This window comes from Hesperophylax consimilis, chromosome 19 (assembly GCF_061612785.1).
Source record: "Hesperophylax consimilis isolate HC1 chromosome 19, BYU_Hcon_1.0, whole genome shotgun sequence".
NCBI lineage: Eukaryota > Metazoa > Arthropoda > Insecta > Trichoptera > Limnephilidae > Hesperophylax > Hesperophylax consimilis.
This window is the reverse complement of record NC_142854.1, coordinates 7,399,588-7,410,670: the sequence shown is the minus strand read 5'-3', so window position 1 is coordinate 7,410,670 and position 11,083 is coordinate 7,399,588. Positions and strand designations below refer to the sequence as shown.

At 37.1% G+C, this 11,083-nt stretch overlaps 2 protein-coding genes across 3 annotated transcripts in view; one reads left to right on the top strand and one right to left on the bottom strand.

Moving 5' to 3' along the window:
* The window catches only part of LOC149414743 (CIMIP2 protein GA14893-like), a 34,012-nt gene extending 32,236 nt beyond the window's left edge, over window positions 1-1,776 (top strand). The window contains exons 7-8 of the mRNA XM_089643381.1: window positions 136-234; window positions 1,707-1,776. Of these exons, the coding sequence (XP_089499507.1) occupies window positions 136-234; window positions 1,707-1,776 (169 nt within the window). The remainder of the gene's footprint in view (window positions 1-135; window positions 235-1,706) is intronic.
* Window positions 1,777-3,809: 2,033 nt separating this feature from the next.
* Kyat (Kynurenine aminotransferase) overlaps window positions 3,810-11,083 on the bottom strand; it is a 32,954-nt gene continuing 25,680 nt past the window's right edge. For both annotated transcript variants that reach the window (XM_089643314.1, XM_089643315.1), the window contains 5 exons: window positions 10,724-10,967; window positions 9,771-9,937; window positions 8,268-8,454; window positions 6,055-6,218; window positions 3,810-4,210 (listed from right to left, as the gene is read on the bottom strand). In XM_089643314.1, coding sequence (XP_089499440.1) covers window positions 4,136-4,210; window positions 6,055-6,218; window positions 8,268-8,454; window positions 9,771-9,937; window positions 10,724-10,967 — 837 coding nt within the window. In that variant the 3' untranslated portion in view covers window positions 3,810-4,135. The remainder of the gene's footprint in view (window positions 4,211-6,054; window positions 6,219-8,267; window positions 8,455-9,770; window positions 9,938-10,723; window positions 10,968-11,083) is intronic.

Genomic DNA, 11,083 nt, shown 5'->3' with positions numbered 1-11,083 from the left:
GATAGTCAGTGCAGTTTGGTCGTAGCAGGGCGACAGTCGGCAAGCTTCCATGCTACACCTCTTTGTTTCTATTATCTATGGGCAATCCTCACGAAATCCTTAAAAAAAATTATAATTTTGGTTCCTTTTTCCCAGACCTGATCCCCCCCTGGTCCTCGATCCTAAAGAAATATACCACAAACACATTGGTCTCCTTCCCAACTACATGGGACATGTTCCTGGTGTCATGTTCAGGTAAATAAGCATTCATTTCCTTTATTAATTTTATAAAAAAACCTCTGTCGAATTGCTGTTTATACATTTCTTTTTAAGGGTATAATTAAAAGAATTCATAATCAGCTCTTTCATAGATGGCACTAATTTAATTATTTTAGGAAAAAATACTTTTTGCAAGTTTTAAAATATTATATATATATGCAATAAGAATATGAATAATTAGTTTTTTTCCATATTCAAACTCAATTCTTTCAAGAAAGGCATACAAATACAATATTGCATCGGTGATTCAATCCAATATTGTATTTTGTGAGCCTTCTTTTAAGGTTAAATGCAACGCAAGTTATATTCTATGTGTTCATAGATGGCGTTAATTAATTTATTTCATTAAAATACGCTTTTAGCAAGGTATTGCTTTACAATATTGAGACAAATCATTTGTTTGCGCCCGTATATACGCAATATGAATATGAATCAATAGTTTTGTTCGTTTAAAGACTTAATTCTTTCGAGAAAGGCACACAAATACAATATTTTACCGATGATTCAATCCAATATTGTATTTGTATGCCTTTCTCGAAAGAATTGACTTTTTAAACAAATCAAACTATCTATTCATATTGCGTGTACGGGCGCAAACAAATGTAGTGCCAACACACCAACCTCACTATCTCATGGCTGTTACAAAAATGTCATTTGTAGTAATACAAAGAGTGTGACACAACATGAAATGAGGTAGCGGGGCATCTTGGATGTTTGTATGGGACATTTGTAGTGCTTCTTGTATGAGGTAATACCATTTCCAAATTATTATAAGCAATAATTAGTCAACTGAAATATCCATACAAATTGAAAATATCTCCCGAGTAAAAATAAATGCGCTGACGGGAATTGAACCGCACCTTCTGATGTCCGGTCAGGTGCTCTGGACCACTGAGCTATGTCGGCTTATTTCCAACAGGCCAAATAATTCAATATGTACTAGTACTTCAATCAACAAATACTGCTTATTATATTTTGACATCAAAAGGGTGGGTCCCCTCCAATGACTGCACATCAGAAGGTGCGGGTTCAATTCACGTTAGCGGCATTTATTTATACTGGGGTAATATTTTCAATTTGCATAGATATTTCAGGCGACTAATTATTGCTTATAATAATTTGTTATCCTTTGTGCTATGCATAAAAAAAACCTTTTCTTATAAACATTAGTTTATCACTAAAAAAAATACTAATTCCAAGTCTAAAAATAATTCACCTCAAAAAGTTGTATTCGACCCTTTCAATGATTTTAATGTGATTATTAAAGACAGGTGACCATATTGTTGAGTTGTATATTCTAGAATGCTTCTAAAATTTGAATGTGTGAATATTTTTTAAATTGTTGGAAATCCAACATTTTCATAGCCTCGTTAGCGATAGAAGTTATATTCTTTTTATTTGAAACAATCATTTTCTATTTGTTAAACATATTTGTGATCATTTTCCAGGCAAGGAAAAACATACGGAAGTGACACGAAGGATGCCAAGCGCTGGTTCAGGGGAGATTTCCTCACATAAGCACATTTTTAAATATATATATTTATATCACTTACTTTTATCGCAAAATTATTCTATAAATTATTATTTCAGTAACTCAAAACAGAAAATATATTAAGCCCTATATTGTATTATATTTTTTCATTTGACAAAAATTGCAAGGTTTTTTTTTCATTGTTATAATATTTCAGAATGATAAAAATAGACAATACATTTATTTATTTATTTATTTACTATGTAGTTGCCTGGGCCTTACACAAATTTTTTTGAAATCAGATGTATAAGTTTTCATCTTATTTTGAACATCAAGTGTGCAAAATATCTTCAAGAAGTACCAAAATTTTTCTTCAAGCGGTGAGAAAAGGGGATGAGAGGTTTTTTTTTAAATATCATGTAGACAGCGACCTTTCTCATGTGCTGAAGGTCAAGTGAGAACAATTTCATCTATCTTGGAATAAAACTGAAGATTTGTATAAAAAAAACAAAGCCCGCCGCCCGCCACAGATTAGCAAAGCACAGATAACAAATCCAATTCCTACTTATCAGTGGTTTGACGGGATTGAGAGGTAAGATATTTAACTATCAGGAGGTGTTGAGGTTGCACAAAGAAATTTACTATGGTTATTGCGACACATTCCAGAATGCAAGATATTCTCAGTATCGCCCTGCTGAAAGATCACCAATCGGAATCGAAATGTTTTTATTTTATTTATTTGCGTTATTAACAGTTTTCATCCATTCATATTTTATAGCGAATTGTTTATATGATTGATCAATAAAATAATGACATTCAATATTAAAGACCAAATTAAAAAGTTAAATACATAACAACATAATATAAGCAGTTCTGATAAAGTCCAACTACTGAAAGGTACAAAAAGTGTTTTTTTTTTAAATATATAAAGGTATTTATTATTTTTTTGATAAATTAATGTTTTAAAGACAAGATTTTATTTATGTATAGCACAAAGGATAACAATTATTTTTATAAGCAATAATTGTTCGCCTGAAACACTCATCCACATTGAAAAAATCTCCTGATAAAAAATACATGACGCCAACGGGACTCGAACCCGTGTCCATTCGATAAATAAGTATTTAATAAATAATAATATTTAATAAATAAATAAATAAGCCCCCATAGCTCAGTGGTCAGAGCTTTCGACCGGAAATCGAATGGACACGGGTTCGAGTCCCGTTGGCGTCATGTATTTTTTATCAGGAGATTTTTTCAATGTGGATGAGTGTTTCAGGCGAACAATTATTGCTTATAAAAATAATAAATATATAAAGGGTTTTCCAATAAGAGGTGTTATTTTGAATATCCCGCTATTTCGGTAGATGTTAATTTTGAAGCTGTCATTTTTGACATTTGACAAGTAGAAACTACGCCATTAATAATAATGGAACGATACACGCTTCAACAACGCATTGAAAATATTAAAATTCACTTGAGTGAATCAAATGCAAATCATCTTGAGTGATGAGGCCCATTTCCACCTCGGTGGCTTCGTCAACAAGCAAAATTGTCGCATCTGGGGCTCGAAAAAACCCAAGAGTTATTGTTGAAAAGCCTCTCTATCCTCAACGTGTGACTGTTTGGTGCGGTTTATGGTCCGGCAGAGTCATTGGACCTTACTTTTTCGAAAATGAGGCTGGAGCAACAGTTACGGTGAATGGATTGCGCTATCGAGAGATGATTAATGATTTTTTATGACCGGAATTGGATGGTATTGATCTGGACAACGTTTACTTTCAACAAGACGGCGCTACATGCCATACAAGCAACGAAACCATTGATCTTTTACGATTGAATATCAAAATAACACCTCTTATTGGAAAACCCTGTATTTATACGGCTTTTTCAGTATTTGGTGACCAGATCTGTATAGCCAGGAACTTCTAAAACTTTTTTCTTTCCAACTCCTTCCCCAGTCTCTTCACCCTCACAACATACCCCAATTTCCATAATCCCACTTGCTCTGAGCAGTTGGGACTCTTGTGCGGTATTCTTATTAAAAAATATTTATATTGTAATACAAATAAATAAACAGTTACGTAACAAATATATATTTCATTTGCATAAATAAATAGTTTGCTATAACATATATTATAAAAACTAGATAACCCGCAGTGTGAAATTTTCTCTATAACATTCTGGATAATGTTGTTTAGAGCAGTTACTCTAACATTTAAACAACCACGATGATGTCCAACCTCCTGTAGGTAGAAATAACAAGGAGAATCTTTTGAGTGATTTTTGGAGGTAAGTAGCAATTTTATTGTAAACACTTACATTCCTTACTTATTCATAATCTTATAGTAGATTGTACAAAATATATTTGAGCCTGTTTAAAATTTAGCTATAGATTGTTCTTGTTTATAGTTTGCTGCTGCTTGTGTTGTTGCTCCAGTTGTGTAGGATGTCGGCTGCTTTTTGGAGATTCTCGTCTTTCTGCAAATTCAAAATGAACGCAGAATTACTTAAGCTGCCAACCTACGCCTCTCAGTTTTGTAATTTTGTGGTTTACACTCAATAACCTAACTTAATATAATGAGAACTTGTCAATTAAACAACAGAACAGGACAAAATAACAATAATCAAACACATAGCTTGAGACGGCCTAAACAGTGACAACTGTGAAACTTTGGTGACCAGATCTTTTTTTTTTTTTTAAATTTATTCATTCACTTATTGTTGGGAAATAAGAGCTTTATAGATGCACGCACAGATGGCAGTGCGTAAAGCTTGCGTAGAAGTCCGCAAGATGGCAGCCAGTGGCCAGTTGTCGCCAGGGCCAGTGCAAAGGTTCTCAGAGAAACTCACTGGCCCAGATTCCAATTAGCAAGCTTCTAGTTGGGTCGACTATCGAGTCACCATTATAATACGTGGAGTATTAATAAATCCCTGATTAATATAAAAGAACCATTTTATTATTAAACTCCTTCCAAGACGAGTTAAAGACCTGTTTGTACGAACACAACACTTATACATACAGTTTATAGGTATACATATTGACATTGGGTGCAAGTGATACAGATAGATCTTCCATATATAAAACATGGTAGTAGAACTAAATGTGATATGCAACTGTATATACATGATTGAAGCATAGGTAGTAATGTTCTGTGAACACCTCACTAGGAGAACCTGTGCCGAGGTGTTCGCATGGGTATTATTCTACCGTCATAGATGGAAACACAATATCCTCTTTGGGAGTCTCCATGGTGGCAGTATTTTACATTATTAGGTAAGAAGCTGTGTTGACATGTTCATCATAATATTATACAGACACAGTGTAGTAATTTGAGGTAAGTTACGTATCAAAATGTTCTGTAGACACACTGTAGTACAAGAGTACAGATACATTGTACAAATGTAGAACATGATTTAAACTTCAAAATATTATATATGAGTAATGAAAAGAAAAGTAAGAAATATACATGAAGTGAACTTAATGAGCAGTTAAGCTGAAAAGGGAAAAAAAAAGCAAAACAGAAGTTATATTACAATTAAAGGTATAAATTATTATGTTTGGTTTGGAGTAAATAGGTTTTGGAAAAATAGTCTTCCTTTAGATTTTATTCAGTCTGTGATCTGTTTTTTTAGTTTATGTCTTGGTGAATTATCAGCAGGTTGTTTCAAGGAAGGTGGCATGCAGTTATACAGTTTAATAGAGTAGTAATTAAAGGATCTTTGCCCGTGGGTTGTGTGCTTTAGCGGGATGTTAATTGTTAGGTTTGTTGAAGACCGGTTTATTCTTGAGGACTGAGATAGTAAAGGGATATGTAGTTTGTATTTGAAAAGGTGAAGAATAGACGATTTTGCATAGAGTTGCCTGATAGACAGAACGTCGAGCATCTTAAAATTATAATTATGAACTATCTGAATAGCCAGTTACTACTGCCCAACGTTCCACTTCCCACATCCTTCCTTTTCCACAGCCTTCAGGCTCACAACGTACAACAGTTCCACTGGCTCCGGAAAGTTGGGACACATCACACGTAAAAACATAATACCGTCTGTCAGTCTTAATCATAGATTATAGAAACAAAGGAAGATATGGCGTGGAAGCGTGCCAACTGTCTACGTGCTAAGACCAAACTGGACAAATTATCAAAGCAGCGGAACCAATGGAAGCTGCGCTTTTTAAAGATAGTTGTGATACACATAAATGCGATTTGTAGTCACACGGGTGTACGGTTTCATACTAATGATGATTCATGGCCCACCTCCCTTGTTTCTATAATGTGGTCTCAATCTATCCACCATAAGCGACTAAGGAAGGAGTAAGGAACCTTGATAAAGCAGTATCTGACGTAGTCCTCGCCCAGGTGCTTGTTCTCCTTGTTGTAGAAGGCGCTGGGTGGGATCCCCTGCAGGCCAACCTTCTTGGTCATGTACTTGGTGAAACGGTAGTCGCGGTATTGGTCCGTCTCCGTGGAGAGATCCACCTTGTCGACTGGAAATGAAATATAGATAAATAATATAAAAATAAAACTTCAATCAAATACAATTCAATCAAACAATCAAACACCCAGCAGGCCTGAAAAAAGTAATTTCCCTTTAAATAGTGTTTTTTCTGAAATAATTATAAATATTTTACATAGTGTTTTTTTTTTATTCAGTTGAGAGATTTCAGTTTCAGTTTGTATTTGGTGTCAGTATAGCATCTATTTCTGATCTCCCTATGTTTTGTATCCAGCTTTTTATTTGTGAGTTTTGAATGAGAGTGCGATTTTATTGTAGAGTTTAGTACCATAGTATAGGAAGCTTTTTTTCCCAAATGTTGTATTTTTAGTCGATTGTTGGATATGTTTTTGACCCTGAGATCTAGTGTTTGTAATATGTGTATTAGTTGTTATTTCTTGTGTTTTGTATTTAAAAACTAGCTGTACTCCGCCACGATTTGCTGTTTGCTCAGTCTGTCTGTGCAGGCAGAGAAACAATTGCATGTGTTGCTTTTATGTCCAACAGATGGCACTATTTTAAAGGAAAAATGTTTTTACCTGTCACAGGTGACATCTATATAATAAAGGTATGTAGCTGTAATAACTAGAAGGTTCGGGAACGTTCATACGTGCAACCCACTTCACCTTAGAACCTACTAGCGAAACATCGTAGGTACTGCCCATTTACCTACTTGCGATTGCACGGATTATTCTCAAATGCATTTGCGTCTATATAAACGGCCATGTCAAAGTGCTTTGCCCAGTCATTAGTCAGTCAATAATTAGCAGCTACAAGTGAGTACTTGCTGCAAACGCTCATCGCTAACTGAATCGGACGGCCTTTTCGGCAAGCATTACCTCACCACGCCTCCATGAGATACTACGATCTTTGTAAGACTCAACGTCATCCCCAGTGCTGAACACGTCTACAAGCCGGTCTCCACCAAGGCGGTGTTGAGCCACTGACTTTATCGCCTCGACCACTCCACCGCTATCATCTCCGCTTACATCTGGTGTTGATCTTTGACATCCACCGATGTGGTATCGATCTTCGGCCAGGGGAATTCACCGTCCATCTACATCCACCAATTGCGTGAGCATCGGTCCGGAGTTATCTCTCGATACTGCACTGACCCAATAAACGCTGTAACCTTACAACCTCTTTCATTTGTCTCTTTATCACATTCCCAAAGGTATATAAAAACATACACATATTAAAATGTAACATTGTGTCAAAATTTCTAATAAATTAGTAAAGAACTTTCGGAGATTTAAGATTTTGAACAAACAAACATTTACATTTTTATTTATGTGCATAGATAGATGTAAAGGAGTATTGTTTTAGAATAGACTTGTTTATGTGACAAGTTTGTTAAAGATTTTGTTAATGCTAGTTCTTACAGGGACTTTCAGAATAATTTTCATTATGGCTTTTTGGCATTGGGGCGCACTTGCGATTTGTACAGGGTCAGTTGTATACTATTATGCTACTATGAAAAACAGGTTTTTAATAACGTTGTAAATTTGTAATTTGACAGGTGTTTATAATAAGATAAATGAATCTTATTGCGCACTTAACTCCAACATAGATAATGAATATTATGACATTTCTTATCAACTCTACAAACAAACCACTTGTGTAATATTAACATTCAATTCAGCCAGGACAAATAGGTATTTTTTAACACAATCCCGTAACCATATCGCTATCATAACGAAGCAATAACGGTACGATATTCTAATCAACTGATGAAACTACGTTTAATCTGTCAGTTTTGAGCAAAAAACAACCTGTATAAGTTGATATCGTTGCTACACATTTCTTCAAACTACTGATTCGTGGATGGTTTGAAAACTCAACTATCATGGAGAGCATTCACTTCTATGTTTTCGAGAGTTATCTCCGTCACCAACAGCATAGACTGTTTTATCTCTATCTTTACATGTAGACAAGTTTATCTAGTGAACTAATGGGCGCAGTGTACTAACAATATAGTTTTGACGTGTGATAACACCCGGGGGTCAGTCCCAAAACATTTATATATATACAGAGAACTCACTCAGCTTGGACCAGTCGGCCAGCATGAAGTAGCCCCCCTCTGGGATGGTGGGGTTCATGCCCACGTCGGACAGGAACTTGGCCATGAAGTCCCGCTTGGCCGTCAGCTCCTCAGGCAGACTGTTGAAGTAGCACTCGGGGGTCCCCATGCGGTTGAACTCAATCTCAAATCCTCGTGCCACGGCTTCCTAAAACATGAACAAGAATAACATCATTAACCACTCGAGGGATAGCGTATTTAAAAAAAAACTTATAAACTGCTTCCTGCAGTTTAAAGCCAATGGATTTAACTGCATTTCCTTGTATATCCCATGTTTTTAGATTACATATCGACACCTCTTACGTAAACTATTGTAACTTCAAAATCCTAATTTTTGAGAGCAGTTTTAAGTTTTTTTGGTCATACATCACAAAGGAGTTACGATAAATGACAGTGTAATAAAACCTGTTTACATTTTTAATATTTTTTTTGTTAATTCCCACATAAAATTTGCACAGCATCCAAGCTAGATTACATTAAAAAAACTCAAAATTGCCATTTTGTGGGTTACGATAGATTACGTTAGAGGGGTCGATATTTTATTTTTTATATTAACTCTACACAGGAGGCCCTGAAGAAAATAATTTCCCTCAGGGCCTATGTCATCTTTGGGGATGCTGTGTGGAGGGTCTTTTTGTGGAGAGGAAGGAGTGAACATGGGTCTTGAAGAGTCCCATGTTGTAGGAGGGAGGAAACACAGAGGCCGGCAGTTCGTTCCACAGCCGAGCTGTTGAACTTAAGAACGAATCGTAGAAGCGACCCGTTCTCATGTGACAAATGTCAACCGTGTACAAATGTTGGGCGCGCGTTTAGCGTGTATCCCGACTACGCACCGGTGCCGAAGGGATCAATGACGCTAGTTCCTCAGAGCATCTTCCATTGTAATACCGATAGAACAAGGACAGCATACCTACCTGACGCCTGTGCTCTAAAGATTGCAGTCCGTTTGTTAAGATTGGGGAATCTATCAAACGGACCGCCCGTTTTTGCACAGAGTCAAGGGTTTTTTTCAGGTATTTAGGGGCTCCGGACCAGAGATGGCTGCCAAGTCAAAGCAAAGCAAAGCCCAGTCAAAGAAATATTGGCAGTGTAGGGTAACTTGTAGGGAGTTAACATCTCCAAAAAATTACAGTAATATTTACCTTTCCCTACATTTATGTGCGACTGGTATCATTATAACCCGAACGCGAGAGAGAATAAATGATTCTGTCTCCAGCGGTTTCAGCTGCCGGTTTAGTCTTAAATACCCTCTAACGTACGCGCTCTGCTTTTGTTCGTTAATTACTGTATCGTGAGTTTGTAAAAATAATTTAAAATATTCTAATTCTGATTTTACACACTGAGAGTAACCACGCAACCTTGGATTCTGCGGATTAGAGAACCGCAGAATCATCCAGCCTACAATCCACTTAACTTTGTGAGAGCAGCTTAGAGAAGTTAAATGGACTTCCTCATTGTGTGTACCTGAATGGTGGTGTTACAGGTGTAGACGCAGTTCTGGTGCACCGCCTGCAGGTTGGCCATGAGGTTGGCCGGCCCGTACGCCCAGCCCGTCTTCCATCCGGTGGCCGAGAAGGTCTTACCGGCCGACCCTATTGTTATGGTCCGCTCCCACATGCCGGGGAGGGTGGCTGGAAACATAGTATGAGATATTATTATTATTATTATTGGGTAAGAGATAGAAGGAAATAAAGAAAAATCAAACCCGTAACCCCTTAGCCGGAAGACTCTATTTTACTTTGCAACAGTAGAATAACATTAAGGGTGGGTTGTTTCATAGAATTTGAACAATTCATCAAATTTCAACCTTCATTTTCGGGTTCCGTGAAAGTCCTATTCAAGTTCTGTTATCATTATAGACCAGTTACTTGACAGAAATGAAATAATAACAAAACTTGAAAAGAACTTTCACGGAACTTGAAAATTAACTTTAAAATTTGAAGAATTGTTCAAATTCTCTGAAACAACCCGTCCTAAATAATTTTTGTTTAATAACTTCTAGGGTATGACATACCCGACCTCACTCACTCCAGGTTAAGGAAAGGAGGTTCTGGGAAGAAAAAGATATGTGGGGTGGATAGGAATCAGGGGGTCGCTGCGTCCATTAGTGACGGTTGTAAGAATCAATCCCTGCCCCTGCGGTGCAAGGTGATGGATGGGTCGAGAGAGTCCTGCTGGAGAAGTCAAGAGTTCTCCCTCAACCAGTCTCCCGATCCGGCCCGCTATGCAGCAGGTAGTAACCGCCAAGACCTAGACAAACCTAACCCCATGAACTCGGGCACCCCTGCAAATTTAACAAACAACTTGGAGAAACCTATTACAGAGGTGTTGGTTATCCAATAAATGGTTCCCGGGACGGCGGTATACGTCTCGTATGAAGATACATAAGCAGAGTATTGTTTGAAGCATATCCTCACCTATCCTGATATGTTTGTAAGGCTTGTAGACCAGCCACTCGTAGACCTCGTCAGCTATGCAGAGCACGTTGTATTTCTTGCACAGGCCGGCGATGTGCTCGAGCTCCTCCTGGCGGAACACCTTGCCCAGCGGGTTGTTGGGCGTGTTGAGGATGATGGCTTTGGTCTTATCATTGAACAGTGATTCCAGTTCCTGCTTGTCCAGCACCCAGTCTGAAGATAATATCGTGCCTTCTGTCTTTTTCTAAATAGCAAAAACAATTATTATTTTTATTATATTATGACTCAGGTTTATAGATCGTTTAGATAGGAGTAGAGTTAATGCAATCCTCCTTTTTATTGACAGGGTGAAAAGTTCTC